This window comes from Atractosteus spatula, chromosome 6 (genome assembly GCF_055471065.1).
Source record: "Atractosteus spatula isolate fAtrSpa1 chromosome 6, fAtrSpa1.hap1, whole genome shotgun sequence".
Classification (NCBI taxonomy): domain Eukaryota; kingdom Metazoa; phylum Chordata; class Actinopteri; order Semionotiformes; family Lepisosteidae; genus Atractosteus; species Atractosteus spatula.
In genome coordinates this window covers 38,224,346-38,240,483 of record NC_142711.1, presented here as the reverse complement: position 1 = coordinate 38,240,483, position 16,138 = coordinate 38,224,346, and the positions used below count along the sequence as shown (strand labels likewise).

Sequence of the window (16,138 nt, the reverse complement as noted above, 5' to 3'; positions counted from 1 at the left end):
ATAGCAGGAATGCATTATGAAATGAACCTGACATGGGAAAATTCTTAATTTACAGATGCAGCATTCAAAGTGCGCGGCACAAACACGTACCACAGGCATTTGGCAGCGTCATCACGCGGTACGTGATTGGTTGGCCAAAATGACCGACGGGCGCTCTTGATGCGTTGGTCGGTCGTGGAAAGATTTAAACGTCTTTACTGTGCACGTTTTAGTATTGAATATTTATATGGAATTTTACCACTGAAAGGAAATTTTAGCAGCATAATAAGAATGGGAGCATAACGCATGTGAAGGTCATAAACTATATTAATTTTGGAACATAAACATAAAGTATTATGTAAACTGTATATGGCTGGTCTCAGTACTTTAAAGAAAAAATACACACCAGTATTCCATTTCTCCCTAAACATTTTAAGCATCGAAGTCTTTAACTAACATGTGAAATAACATGTGTATACAGTACTCTGTGAGAAAAGTGGTAGTTTTAAGCTTTTCTGCGAAGACGCTCGATACCGGAGTAAACAAGCATACCTTTAGAATTTGATTAATAGGGAATATAATATGGAATCGCATATCTAAAGAAATTAATAACGATATAATTATATTCATGTACTGCAACACAAACAGTAGTATTGTATATACTGTACACAAACAATGTGTAGGGCTGTTTCACCATTCGTCATGTGACCGTACGAGTGGCGTGATGGTCTAAGTGCCTGACTTATAAGCGAGAGGTCGGCTGTTCAAATCCAACTAGCGCCACGAATTTTCTTTTAACAAACATTTCTTTGAAAAAATAAAATAGCAATATTATGGACAATTAATTGACTTTTTTATATTTCTAAATATCACAACATGTTAGAATCTAAGTCATTTTTTAATAACAACGAATACTTATCACCGTCTTTCCCTCTGAATCGCTCCAGAAGCAGGAACCGGTATCGTGTGGGGATCCCTTTAGATCTCCCTTCAGATTTAAAAGGTAATTAATAATATCTTTGGTGTCGCATCTTCCCAGTTTAGCTGATCTTTTGCTGCCTACGCATGCTTAAACAGCTCCCTGGGTAAACTATCATACTTGACCGAGAAAGCTTTAGAGAACTTAACATTTTTATTATCAACAAATTGTAAATACGACGTTTACATTGGCGTTATTAATTTTTCACTTGAGTGTATTGAGTGTATGGAGGAGTTTCAGCTGTCAGCTGTCAATGAGAGCAGACCCCCCCTCTTAGGCTGCGCAAACGATTTTTTACATTTTTATAAAGATAAAAAATTTGATATAATGATATTGTAACGCTACGGGGTTTTTGGAGGGGGGGCAGCGGTCCCCCCGGGTTCCAGTTAGTGCGTGATTACGCATCAATGAAAAACCAGAGGTTTAAAAAAAGAGAATTAGCTCACTGATAGTTTTATGTGGAGGCTGTGGATATTTTCACAAGTCGTGGTCTTCAAAATGCATTTGGTTTGAAGGCTTTCTGTGTTTCCCCTCCAAAGATATGGACAGAATATTCGAGCGTGGTAAAAAAATGGCTTAATAACGACATAGTGAAGGCTATGAAAACAGTCACAATGTGACACAAAAGCAAGTGTTTTCGTAACTCAAGGAGGTTTCGTGAAAAAGCTACAGGCGTGCCAATTGTAATCGTTTTTATTTTTAAATACATTTTAGCAAAGTCATCTATACAAAAAAGTTGCATTTAATACCACTCAACAGCCGGCTGGCTGTGCCGAAAGATAGATAAAAACCGGTTTAACAACTCTTAAGCAAACTTCTGTTTTTGTTAACACAAGATTATCAGTGAAAAGCCCACGGGACATTCTCAGAGCCCTTGTTAGTTTGGAGGCGTGGAAATTCTGACAACAATTGATTTAAAGACGATCTGTCAAAGTGCAGTGAAATACAGTATTGTTGTTATTGTTGTTTTTATCCCGTAAAGCGCTTTGAGAAGCCACCTTTAAAGGCGCTATATACAATAAAGCTCATTATTATTACTTTTGTTAATTTGCTGGACAGAGAGGTGAACATTATTATGCAGAAGACAAAGGTAGCGATTTATGTTGCATTGTGCATTGTGATGTTGTAATATAGTTTAAAATAATTAAATTGAATTCTTATCTCTATTAATGTAACTATCAAGTGGTATTGAATAAATACAGCTTTTCAGTATAGATTACACTCTAAAATGAATTTAAAAAAAACTCTCATCTTCTTTAAAACACAATACGCCAGTAAATGTGTTTGACGCATTAGCAGGTTAAAGTGATTCCATTGAGGAGCCGGGCGCGAGAATTGTTTCGTTCCTTGATTTTCTGATCTGCAAGGCCCTTTGGCTACAGCGAATGTGAATTCTGTCTGGCACTGCCAGATTTTGAAAAAATAAAAGTATTTTAATCAAGATGGGGGCAAGGGAGTCTTATCTATGACGCTCTCCCTTATAAAATTAATGTGAAACAAAACAAAAACTAAAAATAAGATACAATCTACAGACATTCACAACAGCGACTGTCAGAAGACAGTCCAGGGTTCCATTGCACCACCATGCCACCCCTAATCCACTATTGTCTAATTAACCAACCTTTTCCTGCATGTGATTGATAGCAGTTTTCACAGAGATAAAGAACACTAAGCATTTTCTAAATTACTTCTGTTTCAGAACAGCCCAATGAAAAATGCAAGCTGAACTTCTAAGGTGTTCACTATATTTAAATAGAATTAATTCCAACAGGAAACTGTTTGAGATCTAAATACTGTACATGTAAAAACTAAAGGTCCTGTTAGCAGGATTGCTCACATAAATGTGCTTTGCAGATCATTCTAGCAGTAAACAACAACCAGGTTTACCCATACAACCCAAAGCAGTCACTATAAAGATAAACATTTTTCCAAATGCTACTCAGCTGGCAATTTGTTTCACAGGTGAAAACCAATGACACGAAATGTGCTCTCTCTCAAGACTCCTTAGGCTTGAATAAAGAAAATCTCCCTCCTTTTTAAGTTTGGTAACTGCTATTACATTTGAAAACGATATTCACATGGAATCAACAACATGCTGTTGCTGTTCCTGAGATGCTAATTGTAGCAATAGGCATGGAGTGTAAGGTCTGCAGTGTACTGTATGTACTGAACCTGAATTAAACCAACTGAAGGAAAAAAAGGCACTGCACCACAATGCTTGACAGCTACAGTACTATATATACAGATATTACTCTATGCCTATAACCATTATAGCTATACATCATCTTCAAGAGGTGAGAAAGGTCAGAGCAGTGCAACACTGAGACTTGGCAGAATTGATCTGTAATAGTCTGGAAAGCAGCAGAGTACTGATCCATCCTCTAACCTGTGTCTGGGTTACCTTTTGTAGCGAGTTCAATGACAGGGGTCCAGTGGTGGTGATGTAATTAATAAATCTTTAATAACCAGTGAACTCCAGGAAACACTCAATGTCCTTTTTGAACTTTGGAGGACAGTGGCTTCTTGAAACGTTAAGTATCATCAGGGCTTAAGGTAGAGACAACCACCTGAGATTCCCCTGTAAGGTGGGGTCTTGCCCAAAGAGATTCACAGATCAAGAGAAATTCTTCAGGGAAGTCTTCTAGATCCACTGGGAGACGATCAACCCTGCTTATGCTCTGCTCCCACACCCAAGCTGCTTGCCATTTCTACTGAGTTGTGTATTTCCAGCATTCTGCAATTCACTTCCAGTGTCTCACCCCAAGAGTTATCAGGTAACCTACAGGTAACCCTTTCTCATGTCATCATGTTTTTGAACATTCATGAAAAAGTTGCCAGCTGTGGATATGTGACCTAAAAACATCTTTATTTATGGGTTGCAATTTAAAAAAATCAAAAACCACACTCAAAATGCAAGAGTGCCTTTAGCGCTTTCTGGCAAGAGGAGACACCCAAATTAATAATGTAACAAAACCAACTAAAATAACAACCTTATAAACTAAACACTAAAATTAAAACTTGTCATTTTCTAGGGTTCAAGGCAGTGTTTCTCTCTGTTATTGTTTTTTTTTCACTTAACATGAAGGTGTGTTCTTGAAGATGTTGGTAGAAAAAGACAAAGAATAATACAGATGGAGGTGCAGCGTTACTGAGTTAAGGAGAGCTGACAAGCATCTCCTGCTGCAGCTCTGCCTAATCAATATCCCAGAAAGACACTGTCCTGTCCCTGAGGGATTTCGCAAAAACTCTCAATCTTAACATTACATTTACTGAACACTGATTACAAATTTATTTTATTTCACAAAATGCCCTTGAAAAGGTGTCCACATACCCATAAAAATTAAAGATAAAAAATTTGAATCTGGCCATGAGAACTGCTTGCATTTGTACTATATGGAATTCTCTTTGTTATATTTGAGGAAAAAAATAATTTATTCAGTTGGAATTAGCTTGCCTGCTAATTAGCTTGCTAATTCCAACAATGCAAGCTCTCATAATGAGAATAAACGGCCATCTGAGGATAGTAAATTAAATGCATGTATTATATAAAAACCTATGTAATCTATCTACTTCCTTTTCTTATTACAATGGAATATTTCCACCCTTAAGTAACAGATAAAAGCTGTTACAATTGCTGTTAAAAGCCACACCTTCATGCATATTGCAAGCAGAATATCTTTCCCTGAACTGATAATAGCATTGATTGATGTGGTATTGATGGATATCTATAAATATTGAGAACAAGTGACCATGCAAATTTTACCAAGCAAAGCGAAATATACTGTAGTATAAACTGAGTTGCTTTCCGTTTAGGATAACGACCAGAGTCCCTTATCACAAAATGGGATTTCTAACCATTACCAATTCTGAATACTGTAAGTTTTTACTAGAACTTATTAGTCCTACTGTACCAATATAGAAAAGCACATATTAAATTTGGGAAATTTGGTTTCAAAAGTCCTCATATCAACGATGCCTATACTGTTTTCCTCTACAATATGTTAATCTATCATTCTGTCCATCGAAAACCTGTTTATATGTGACCTTTCAGAACACCTATCTGTTTTCTTCCTAGCACAATTTATGAGCACTCTGTGATTAAATTAATTCTCATTACATTTTATTCTCACTGTGCATAACAAGGAAGATTAATAAACATAAGGTTGTTTAATGACAAACTATTGTATATCTCATGGCTAAAAAGTCAAGTCTAGCCAAAAGACAAAACATCAACTTTATTTAAACTTCAACAAAAGAATTAATGGTTTTTAATTACCATACTTTTAAACATAAAGCAAGGTTCATTAGCAGATGAAATACAAAAACAGAAGCTGTGTTTCCAACTTTCAATGAAATTCACTGCCTGACTGAGGGACGTTACGGCTGTCGAGTGGTCACTGCGCAGGCGGGCACCTCTAATGTCAGGCGTAAGCGTTAAATATATTTAGATCTTTGAATTAATATCGTTATTGATTTTTTTAGCATCACAACATTGTCCAATAATACTCTTCTTGTGTCTTATTTTTAATTAAGCAGGATTTGAGCTACAGACCATAAAAACCACGCTTTTTGACCATGCTCGAATATTCTTCTGTCCATATCTTTGGAGGGGAAACACAGAAAGCCTTCAAACCAAATGCATTTTGAAGACCACGACTTGTGAAAATGTCCACAGCCTCCACATAAAACTATCAGTGAGCTAATTCTCTTTTTTTAAACCTCCGGTTTTTCACTGATGCGTAATCACACACTAACTGGAACCCGGGGGAACCGCTGCCCCCCCTCCAAAAACCCCGTAGCGTTACAATATCATTATATCAAATTTTTTATTTCTTTATAAAAATGTAAAAAATCGTTTGCGCAGCCTAAGAGGGGGGGGGGGGGTCTGCTCTCATTAACAGGTGACACCCCTCCATACACTCAAGTGAAAAATTAATAACGCCAATGTAAATGTCATATTTACAATTTGTTGATAATGAAAATGTTAAGTTCTCTAAAGCTTTCTCAGTCAAGTATTTTACCCAGGGAGCTGTTTAAGCATGCGTAGGCAGCAAAAGATCAGCTAAACTGGGAAGATGCGACACCAAAGATATTATTAATAACCTTTTAAATCAGAGGGAAAGACGGTGATAAGTATTCGTTGTTATTAAAAAATGACTTGGATTCTAACATGTTGTGATATTTAGAAATATAAAAAAGTCAATTAATTGTCCATAATATTGCTATTTTATTTTTTCAAAGAAATGTTTGTTAAAAGAAAATTCTTGGCGCTAGTTGGATTTGAACAGCCGACCTCTCGCTTATAAGTCAGGCACTTAGACCATCACGCCACTCGTACGGTCACATGACGAATGGTGAAACAGCCCTACACATTGTTTGTGTACAGTATATACAATACTACTGTTTGTGTTGCAGTACATGAATATAATTATATCGTTATTAATTTCTTTAGATATGCGATTCCATATTATATTCCCTATTAATCAAATTCTAAAGGTATGCTTGTTTACTCCGGTATCGAGCGTCTTCGCAGAAAAGCTTAAAACTACCACTTTTCTCACAGAGTACTGTATACACATGTTATTTCACATGTTAGTTAAAGACTTCGATGCTTAAAATGTTTAGGGAGAAATGGAATACTGGTGTGTATTTTTTCTTTAAAGTACCGAGACCAGCCATATACAGTTTACATAATACTTTATGTTTATGTTCCAAAATTAATATCGTTTATGACCTTCACATGCGTTATGCTCCTATTCTTTTTATGCTACTAAAATTTCCCTTCAGTGGTAAAATTCCATATAAATATTCAATACTAAAACGTGCACAGTAAAGACATTAAATATACATATACAGTACAGTTTGCATACAGTAATATGTTTATGTTACTAAATCAATATCTTTTATGAGCATGTGAAAGGCGTGGTGAATCGGAGATTCTCAAAAATTACTGTACTTTGCATGATTGGAAACAAATGCGTGATTGGATCAACGAAATGCTGTGGTGTTACTTTTTGTTAATTAAAAAAATAAAGTCATTTCGTTTACAAAGACGGTCAATGAAAAAATAAGATGTTTTCGTTTACAAAGACGGTTACAAAGAATGTGGACCAGGGTAATACTTTGAGTTTACAGCTTGTCCAAGGTCATTCATTATTAATACTATTAGTAATATCTTCGGTAAAGACTTAGATGGCGACAGCTCAAACGTTGTACATGAGAGGTTGAGCTTTATTAGCTCCACCTTGCGGAAATTCCGGATACTATTATTTTACTTGCGGTACCATGCGGTATTATGCGAGAATATACGGTATTAATATGGTATTATACGGTAACTTGAGTTATACTGAAACAAGCGCACTGTGTTTTAATGCGGTATCACCCGCTTGTTTTGAATGGCTGCAGCTGTATAAACAAATGCAGGACCATCTTAAAAAGTTGTAAAAGTATCCGAGGTCACCCAGAGAAGGAGGGAATACATTAGGTTTTATAGACAGATATTCCCTGGGAGAGAAAATTTCGGTGTATGATGGTAAGGCTTCGAATACATATAACCTCTGCCTCCTGCTCACTCACCGTGCCAGTCCTCCATAGTCTAATCCCTCCTCTCCCCTGAATATGACATATAGCCTCCTCCGCAGGTCATAAGGCTTCAGGGCCATAATCTGCAAACACATAAACCAGCAGGATTAATTTCAATACCAGGTCTGATGATGACAAACACATAAGTAAAATTTAATGGACAGGAAAAAAGACAAGTCTTACCTGCTGGAAAGAGTCTTCAAACAATGTCTGTCGGGACACAGTGATTTTTACATGGCTGGGCAGTGCATTAGACTGTAAAGACATGTGGCACAGAAACAGAGATTGAGCTGAGTTTGTAGGAAAAATTAACCTACTGAGGACTGAGACAGCTTAAAATACATCAGCCATTACCTGGCATAAATAGCGGAAGTGGGCCAGTTTCCACCTGAAGCTGCGTTCATATGCAATCTGTGGGCCTTTGGTGCTGCAAGACAGTAAGAGAAACAGTTTTACAGTGTTCTGTCTTAGTAAACTGTCCTACACTGTTATAAAAACCCACAACACAAATGAATCTGTATGGGTTGCAATCCGGCAGGAAACCAAATGAGCAAACTGCTGCTAAGGTAGAGTACCTACAAAATGACTACCTACTGCTAATTAGTCCCAAACTGGTGCATATCAGTGAAATGAAATGTGCATAAAAGCAATGTAATGTTAAAAAGTATTTCCAGAGTTAAACGGCACTGTCAAATTATCGAAACACCTGCTATTCACTTTTACAGAAACAATCTGACTGACACGCATTACAATTTGGGAGCAACAGAACACACAAATAGTTTTATAGTTACACCGTATATATACTGTACTATATTTCATGCTCTTACATTACTGTCTAGCAGGTTCTAACAGACCGGAATAATTGACAACAATGTTTAGAAGGATAAGATTTAGTAATCATCCACTTTACAGCTGAAGCATTGGAGCTTCCTCTTATTACCAGTACAAACTCCCCATTGCCTCCACAGCTGGACACAGAGCCTGTGTCCCTGAAACCAGCCCTGAGTCAGCCCTGAGCTCCTGGTGTCGCCCACTTACACAGAGGACTTGCCGGTGCGGGGGTCACTGAAGGTGGTTGTCCTGGTGTTGTGATCCACAAAGTAGCGCACCCCCTCCCGAGTGTACCTGATCTCCCAGCCTTCAGGAAGTGGATCCTCATTCTGCAACCTGCTCCAAAGAAGACGCATCACTAGCATCATTTTGTATCAGGAGCTCCAAGCCTTAGTTTATTCTATAACATGTCTTCTCCAAAAAAAAATAACCTATCAAATAAAACAGCCATGATAACACATAATCTAAAGCAGTTACTGCATCTTTACAACTGATAGTTCAGGTGGGTAGCTGCGTCAGCACGCGTAGGCTGCAAAGAAACAAGTAATAGGTTTATTCCATTCTGAAAAGAGAAGAAAGAAAACAACTTGGAGCCTTCTTTAGGTGTGTGACAACTTATAGGTCTGTATAAAGGGCAGTGCTTTAAAAAAATCACAAGAAGCTGGATAATATACATTTGTGGCTACAAAATCATGAAAGCCCATCATTACAGATTTCTCTTATTTATAGATTTAATAGGCTGGAATGGCCACTTGAACTAAAAAAAAACAAGAAATAGACGGGTGCAGCACATAAGCCTTAAAGAGTGCTCTTGTACCTTTAGTTGGATTTTAATGCACAGTGAAAAGCAAACTCCTCATGCTATAGTGGAGTGATGAGATCACTGCTGCTAGGTTAGGGTTCTTCCCCAATAACACAGGTGAGAGAAACTTAATATTAATACACTGCAAAGAAGCCATATGTTTAATCCATTAAAGGAAAATTCATGAAAACAAGAATTAATTGCATTAACACTGAGGGCAAGTGTCCATGAACTGAAGGCTGATGAGCCAAACCAGCTGCCGTTTCCCCCTCATCATCCATTTATAAATTAAAGCAGCAAGTTGTTCTTAGCATCAAATAATAAACATTAATTTGGAAGTCTCTATGCTTCACAAAAAATCAAATTTTAGGCAATAAGATAGAGGAAAGGACCATGTAATGCCTTTTAATTAGTTTTGATACTAAGTGACTTCAAGCCCTTCTTTAGCACTGTCTGTCAGCCTAGGGAACATGGGATCCAGAGGTTCTCAAACCTTATATAGGGAAACTCCCAGAAATCCTGCAAGCCTCTCTGCATGCCAACAAAACAAGGTGTCCCTGCACTCAGAATTGGAAATGTCTTGACTAAGCCATCATAACTATGTTGCCCTACTGCTTTTGACACATACTAGTGCTATATTTAATATACTGAGGGGCTGTTATAAGATTTATTTGAACTAGGGTTTTCCTAGAGCACACAGGATTATGTATATGTATCCCTTGATCAAAAAAGTTCACTTATCTAGACAAGTTACAAACTGTGATAAATCCAAGTTAAGGAAAACTTGCAACAAAACTTAAAACAACTGGCCTCATACACCCACCCTTGAGTGCGAGGGTCCTCCCACTGTGTGGTTTTGGTGTTATGGTTCACAAAGTATACCCGGTCGTTAGAGTCCACCCTTCGCTCTGGAAAAAACAGAAAAAGAGCTTCACAGATGAGGTTGGGCAAGTCTCTCACCACTGGACGGCACATTGAGCTCTGTGTCAAAGGAATGAGAGGCAGGCTTTGTTTACATTGTGCTTGTGACATTCTAAATAAACTGCCCGAGCCCAGTTCCATATGTTCTCACTTATACCTTCTCCATATAAATGCAGCTCTACAGCATCCAACCACAAACACATGTAAGGTAAGGTGGCCCTCTGATATTGAGGTCTACCATGATCTGGAACAGCTGATATTTTAAATCACACAAAAAAGCTCCAGGAAGGCTATAACTGATCTCGCTGGGGAACTGTTCCACAGGTGACTGAGACTAAGTGCTGTGGTAAGGAAAATGAATCTACTGCTGTCTACAACTACTAGCAGCTCAGCATGGCCTGGATTCAAACCAGCAATAACAATAAATAAATTGCCAACCTCACTTGGCATGTTCTTCACTGTTCCAGCAGTCACTCAGTAGGAAAAACTAATCATTCTTTAAACTTTGGGGCTGATAAAAATTATGGTTTTCCAAGCTAGTTATACATCCTTAGGAAAAAAAAACATTCAAATGGTTCTCCAGGCTTGTCTAGAGATTTCACTGAAACTTTAAACAGTTTTCAAAGGCAATCCAATCTGCAACTTCAAACACTGTCTCCCCCAGCTGCATTCGTGAATTTAATGAATTTTGTAAGACAAGTGGAATTACAGCTATAATTACCAACATGTTAACTTGTCCTGTATGTAAACATCACCACTAGAAAGGAAACTGAACTGTTGTGCTTTCCCTGCCTCTGAAAAACGGACAAGGGATTACTCTTGCTAGTTACCCAATTCAAAAGAGCTTGTCTGGAATTCATATCATACGTACCCCAGCCTGGAGGCAGAGGACCCAATGGATCATTTTCTGCTGACATCATTGAGGCCTGTTTACATTAAAATAAAGATCTACATTAGAGGGAGAAAAAAAAAATCACAAAAACCTGGCCTTTGCAGAGAACCTGTATTCTCTGCTCCTGACAAGTCACTCAAGTGTTTAGCTGGATGTTTTGCTTTAACAGCTGCTGGAAGAGTGACATTTCTGTCCATAAGAGAATTACACGTTTGCTGGCCTTAACAAATTAATCTCAAAATGTTAATAAGTCCAGTAAGAAAGCAACTGAGGAGAACAGTTCATCCGTTTAAAAATTCTGATTCGTAATGGGACCTAAAATGAACTATTCCACCAAAGCATACCGAGTAGAGGTATCGTTGGTTGAACTGGTGCATAGCTCCTTGCAGCTGGCTGCGCTGTGACTGCCACTGCTCAAAGTTGCGGACAGACTCCATTGTAGGGCGCTGCCAAGTGGTTGTTCGGGTGTTGTGATCTACATAGTAGATTCTTCCTCTGTCATCCACTCGTCTCTCCCAGCTGCAGAAATGAACACCTTGACATCAGCAACAGTTTATGCAACACATTCACAGCAACATCATTTCACCCCACACTGACTCCCCCAGAAAGGACACTTATTCTGGGGAATTTCATGTCTTATAGAACTACTCCCCTGTAATGCCAGAACGCTACGACAAACAAGTCAATATTAAGATTTAATAATTTAATAACAAAATACCTCCATGCCTTAAAGCACAAGTCTTTTAAGCACTTTCCATAATTATCTAATGTTCTAAACCTGGTTGTTATTATAAAAAAAATGTTTTCTGAATTTCACAATGGAAAAAGCCTGGTTCCAAAAACTATGAAGGTCTGGAAATAAACCTGGTTTACTTTAACACTTTAATGAAAAACTGCAGTTTTTATTAAACCGATGATGCTTGCTAGTTGCTGTGAGTATGGAGATAGTGTATGATCATCTGTCACAGCTTATGTTCATCCTAAAAAAGTTGTCTTTCATGAACATCTTGTATGACATTTATGCTACTGGCTAAGCCAACTAGTTTCATACCCCCCCCTCCCCCGAGTCAAGGCTGACATACAATCAAATCTATGGAGCACACAAGCCTTCCTTCTGGAAAACTATGTTGGTTAGGATGTGCGTATACAGAGATTACTTTCACACAAAAATGTATCTAAGACATGTTTAAATCACATCTCCACGTATGTAATCTGGGTCCCATTACTTTTCATACACGTCCTCTTGCTTTGCCTAAAAGGGGCACAACCTTCTATCCTTTCAGCTCAGGTTAGGGTTAGGTTAAAAAGTTTTGTGTGTACAAGGAGGCATCCCTACTCAAAGGCTGAAATGGGCAATGTCCACAAAAGTCTGCTCAGAGCTACACAGGCCAGCATAGAAAAGTGTGAGCACGCCTTCCTCCAGAATTTGCACCGACGGGCTGCCCCCCATTCCTCCACATTGCCCCGAGCAGAGCACGCACTGGGTGATGAAAGCACTGCAAGTTCGTGGGCACACAGCAGCCACAGGAGGGCACTGTTGTACAGCATGCTGACGCTACCTCAGCGCACTCTTGTACAGCTGCAGCTTGTTAGTGCCTGGTCAACTAGGAGCCAATGCTTAAGCAGTCCTGACTCAAACAGTAGCATCTGAACTATGATGCTTTTTGATTCACAGGACGAGCCTCTTAGGAGCCCTCCAAAGCACTCTTGCCTTTATAGGCAGGACGGCTTTCTTTTTGCACTGCACCTCCATGATTGCTATGACAAACTAAGGAAACATTCAAATTAAATGCATTTTGAGGAAGACAAATAGAAATTATTAATAGAACCCGAGACTGAAAAGACAGTACAACATTATAAATTACTTAACAGCACTTTCCATTGCAGGAACATTTCATATACTATAGTTTTGGGGATTTCTGATGCTCCTTACTCTTCCGTTGTACTTTGTTTTTCCTATTACTAGTACCATTTGAGACAGAAACCGTGGTTTTTGTCTCCACTGCAGCTCACCCAGGTGGTAACGGCTGTGGTCTCTCCCATGTTGTGGTTCTCGTGTTGTGGTCAACATAGTAGGTCCTGCCATGCAAGTCTTTCCTCTGCTCCCACCTTCGGACCCAAACACCAGAGAGACATTATTATATAATAAAGAGGCTATTACAAACATTCCACCTCACAAACTTTGCCCCCAAATTGTTTTCTGCTTTTGCTGACATCACGCCGGCCCACTTCCAGAAAAGATTGTGGTGACTAGGGCAAGTACAAACCCCTTTCTTACTAGGTGCTGATAAGCAGTTGTAAAGCATCGCTGTTTTAAGTCTACATCAACATGAGAATCGGGGATTACTAGATCAGGAAAACTCATTCATGAATGAGAAGAATTTATGCCCCTCCAGTATGGGACTACAAAGCCTTAACCTAAATTGCCTAAAGCAGTGACACAGGCAGGCTGGGATTGTTTGCAAGCTCACAGTGACAAAAAACTATGCGCTTGCACAAGATCTATTCAACACCCAGCGTGATAATTGGGCCAAACAGATATGAGATGGTAACCTGCTTTGAAGATTTCAACCTTTCATATTTACAAGACAAAATTAAGTGACAATTTGGGATATTTTGGTCCTTGATTGGAACACATAAGACAATGTTTCTATCAGCTCCTGAAGGCACCGGACTCACCCAGTTGGAAGGGGATCTGTGCTGGCACTGCCTGTCTGCTGTCTGGGTTTTCCTCCCTCTGCTCCACTGCTGCTGTTGGCCCTGGCCTCGCTGACTGACGTGGAGGAGGAGGGAGCTTGGGCACCACCACTTGTTGCCACCGTTGGAGGGCTCTCAGGCAAAGGGGGTGGCGGTGAGGGGGCTGGTGCAGGATTCACTACTGGAGTAGATGTGGCAGCATCACAGCCACCTGCCAAACAGCCAGCAGAAGGTAGCACATCTTGCGTGGCAGGAGTACAGACAGGAATCTCACCATTTACTGGGGGGAAAAGGGAAGAAAGTAAAAGGGTGGTTCTCAAGCTACTTAACTCTCAAATCGCCTATATATAGGTACACTTTATTGCTATATACTCAAATATGAATATGAATCAACACTGTTATTTGATATTGTGAGACATAGGTTTAATAAAAATAAAACTGTATAGGTACATATTAAACTGTATTTTAAGTAGAACCCCTTTAATTTCAAACTACTTTATAGACTCTCTTCACTATAGCACAACCTGTGTACTGACGAAACAAAATCCTTATTGTATTTTATTGTGCCTGGCAGTGATACAGAGAGGTAAAGAGGGAAAGATCGGGAGAGAGGCTGAGGGGAAGAGATGCTTTACTCCCCATTTCGATTATTGCTGGTTTTGTGATAACAGTGGCCTACCCTAATTGAGAAAAATAAACAGCATATTTATTGGAACAATTCACATTCATAAGAACACAGAGCACAAACAGTTTTAACAAGTAATGTCTTAGCTGTTTGCAGCTGTAGCAAAGCGAACTGCATTACGACCTTCACCTGTCAAACATCTTAAGACTTTTCTACATAAAAACAACAGTGTGTGAGATTTGGAAAAAAGAACTCACCAAACTAAAGACATCCAAAATTCAAAAGGAGCAGAAGCCATTATCTTCCTAAAACCCTACCCAACTTCATTACTACAGATCAGCAGACTGGCAAAAGCAAAGTAAATAAGCCTCCCTATAAAAAAATGGAACCTGTACTGCAAAAGAAATTTCAGAGGGATCTTTATCATTATAGCTCTGCGAGATAGTAAAAATGCAGAAATCCTGCAAGATTATCAGTCTCTATTTCATTCCATTTATTTACACCTGGATCTAAAGTTTACCTGTCCTGTCAGTTGTCTCAGTGTCTGACGGCTTTGAAGCTGGGGTGTTTCCAGGGCTGGTTGTTCCGTGCAAGGGAGAAGAAGTGCCATCTCCATTTACGATGGGAATACTGGAGACGCTCTGCCCAGAAGATGTGGAGGGTGCCTGACTGTCTACTCCACTGGAGCTGCCACTGATAGAACTGGAACAAATCAAGGCAACACGGATCAATTACTGTTCTCCCTCTTACTGGCCCGCCATTGGGGTATGTAGTCTATGTATCATTATTCTAAGAGGTACTCTAGCCAACACTAGAAAATCCTGTAGTTGTGGATCTCCTGAATTTAGAAGCAGACTCTTGATAGTGGACAGTGTACTGAATGATGTCCATGAACTGTTTTCTTATGGAAATACCAGCACAGCAAAGATTGCAAGGGCTTTTAGTCATGCCCATGTGTGGCTGTCCCAACATAACTAATGTCTGGCTCATCCATAATACATACATAAGATGTTTAAAATTCCAAATAAAGCAGGAAGAACATTAAAGTGTGCCTGAGTAATGGTCACAGCTTTTCCTCAGCTCTGTTAGTCAATTTCCCTAGACAGACAACTTCCTATGTGAATGAACCTGCAGCAGCAGCACTTCCCCTTTGGGAAGACTTTCAAAACACAGCCACTCTCACGCAACTCCTACATGATGCTGTAACTTATTTCAAGAAAAACAACTCTACTACTTTAAACTAATCCTTATAAACCTCCCATGTATAACAACTATGGCCCCACCAGAATTCCACATCCTAAAATGTCCAGAAAACTGGGGAGGCCATTCAGGTCATTCAGCCCATCTTGCTCAGTTTCTAAAATGTAATTACAAAGTTTCACCCAACCATTTACTTGAACTTCATGGGCTTAACTCTGGGGAGTCTGTTGTAAAACAACCCAATGGGACTAAAGAGATATTTCTGGTAAAACTAATAACTACACCCTCATTTGGCAAACAAAACTCAAACTGTTAACATAATAAAACTGGAAATGACTATCTCTTAAAGTAACATTTTAGTCAACTTCTTAATACTGGTACAGAAAACACCAGGAAGAAATTCTCTCAAATTCAATAGTCTCTAAATAGTGTTAACCACCTTCAGAAAAACACTTCTGTTTCAACACATTGTGGGGAAAACGTACATTATAACGTATTCCACAAATATGACATAAAATCTTTGTACAAAATACTTTAAATACAGGAGTACATCAGAGTCACTTTAGACACACTGAAAGACATAATTGGTCTTCACCAATATATTCTGTGACACTGAATAAAAAACTACTT

At 38.9% G+C, this 16,138-nt stretch overlaps 1 protein-coding gene across 2 annotated transcripts in view; it reads right to left on the bottom strand.

The window, feature by feature from the left end:
- The window catches only part of wwp1 (WW domain containing E3 ubiquitin protein ligase 1), a 57,033-nt gene that overhangs the window by 16,420 nt on the left and 24,475 nt on the right, over positions 1 to 16,138 (bottom strand). For both annotated transcript variants that reach the window (XM_088918435.1, XM_088918436.1), the window contains exons 8-17: positions 14,829 to 15,010; positions 13,666 to 13,963; positions 13,000 to 13,095; positions 11,331 to 11,505; positions 10,966 to 11,020; positions 9,997 to 10,081; positions 8,579 to 8,707; positions 7,895 to 7,967; positions 7,724 to 7,795; positions 7,535 to 7,623 (exon numbers count right to left, since the gene is read on the bottom strand). In XM_088918435.1, coding sequence (XP_088774561.1) covers positions 7,535 to 7,623; positions 7,724 to 7,795; positions 7,895 to 7,967; positions 8,579 to 8,707; positions 9,997 to 10,081; positions 10,966 to 11,020; positions 11,331 to 11,505; positions 13,000 to 13,095; positions 13,666 to 13,963; positions 14,829 to 15,010 — 1,254 coding nt within the window. The remainder of the gene's footprint in view (positions 1 to 7,534; positions 7,624 to 7,723; positions 7,796 to 7,894; positions 7,968 to 8,578; positions 8,708 to 9,996; positions 10,082 to 10,965; positions 11,021 to 11,330; positions 11,506 to 12,999; positions 13,096 to 13,665; positions 13,964 to 14,828; positions 15,011 to 16,138) is intronic.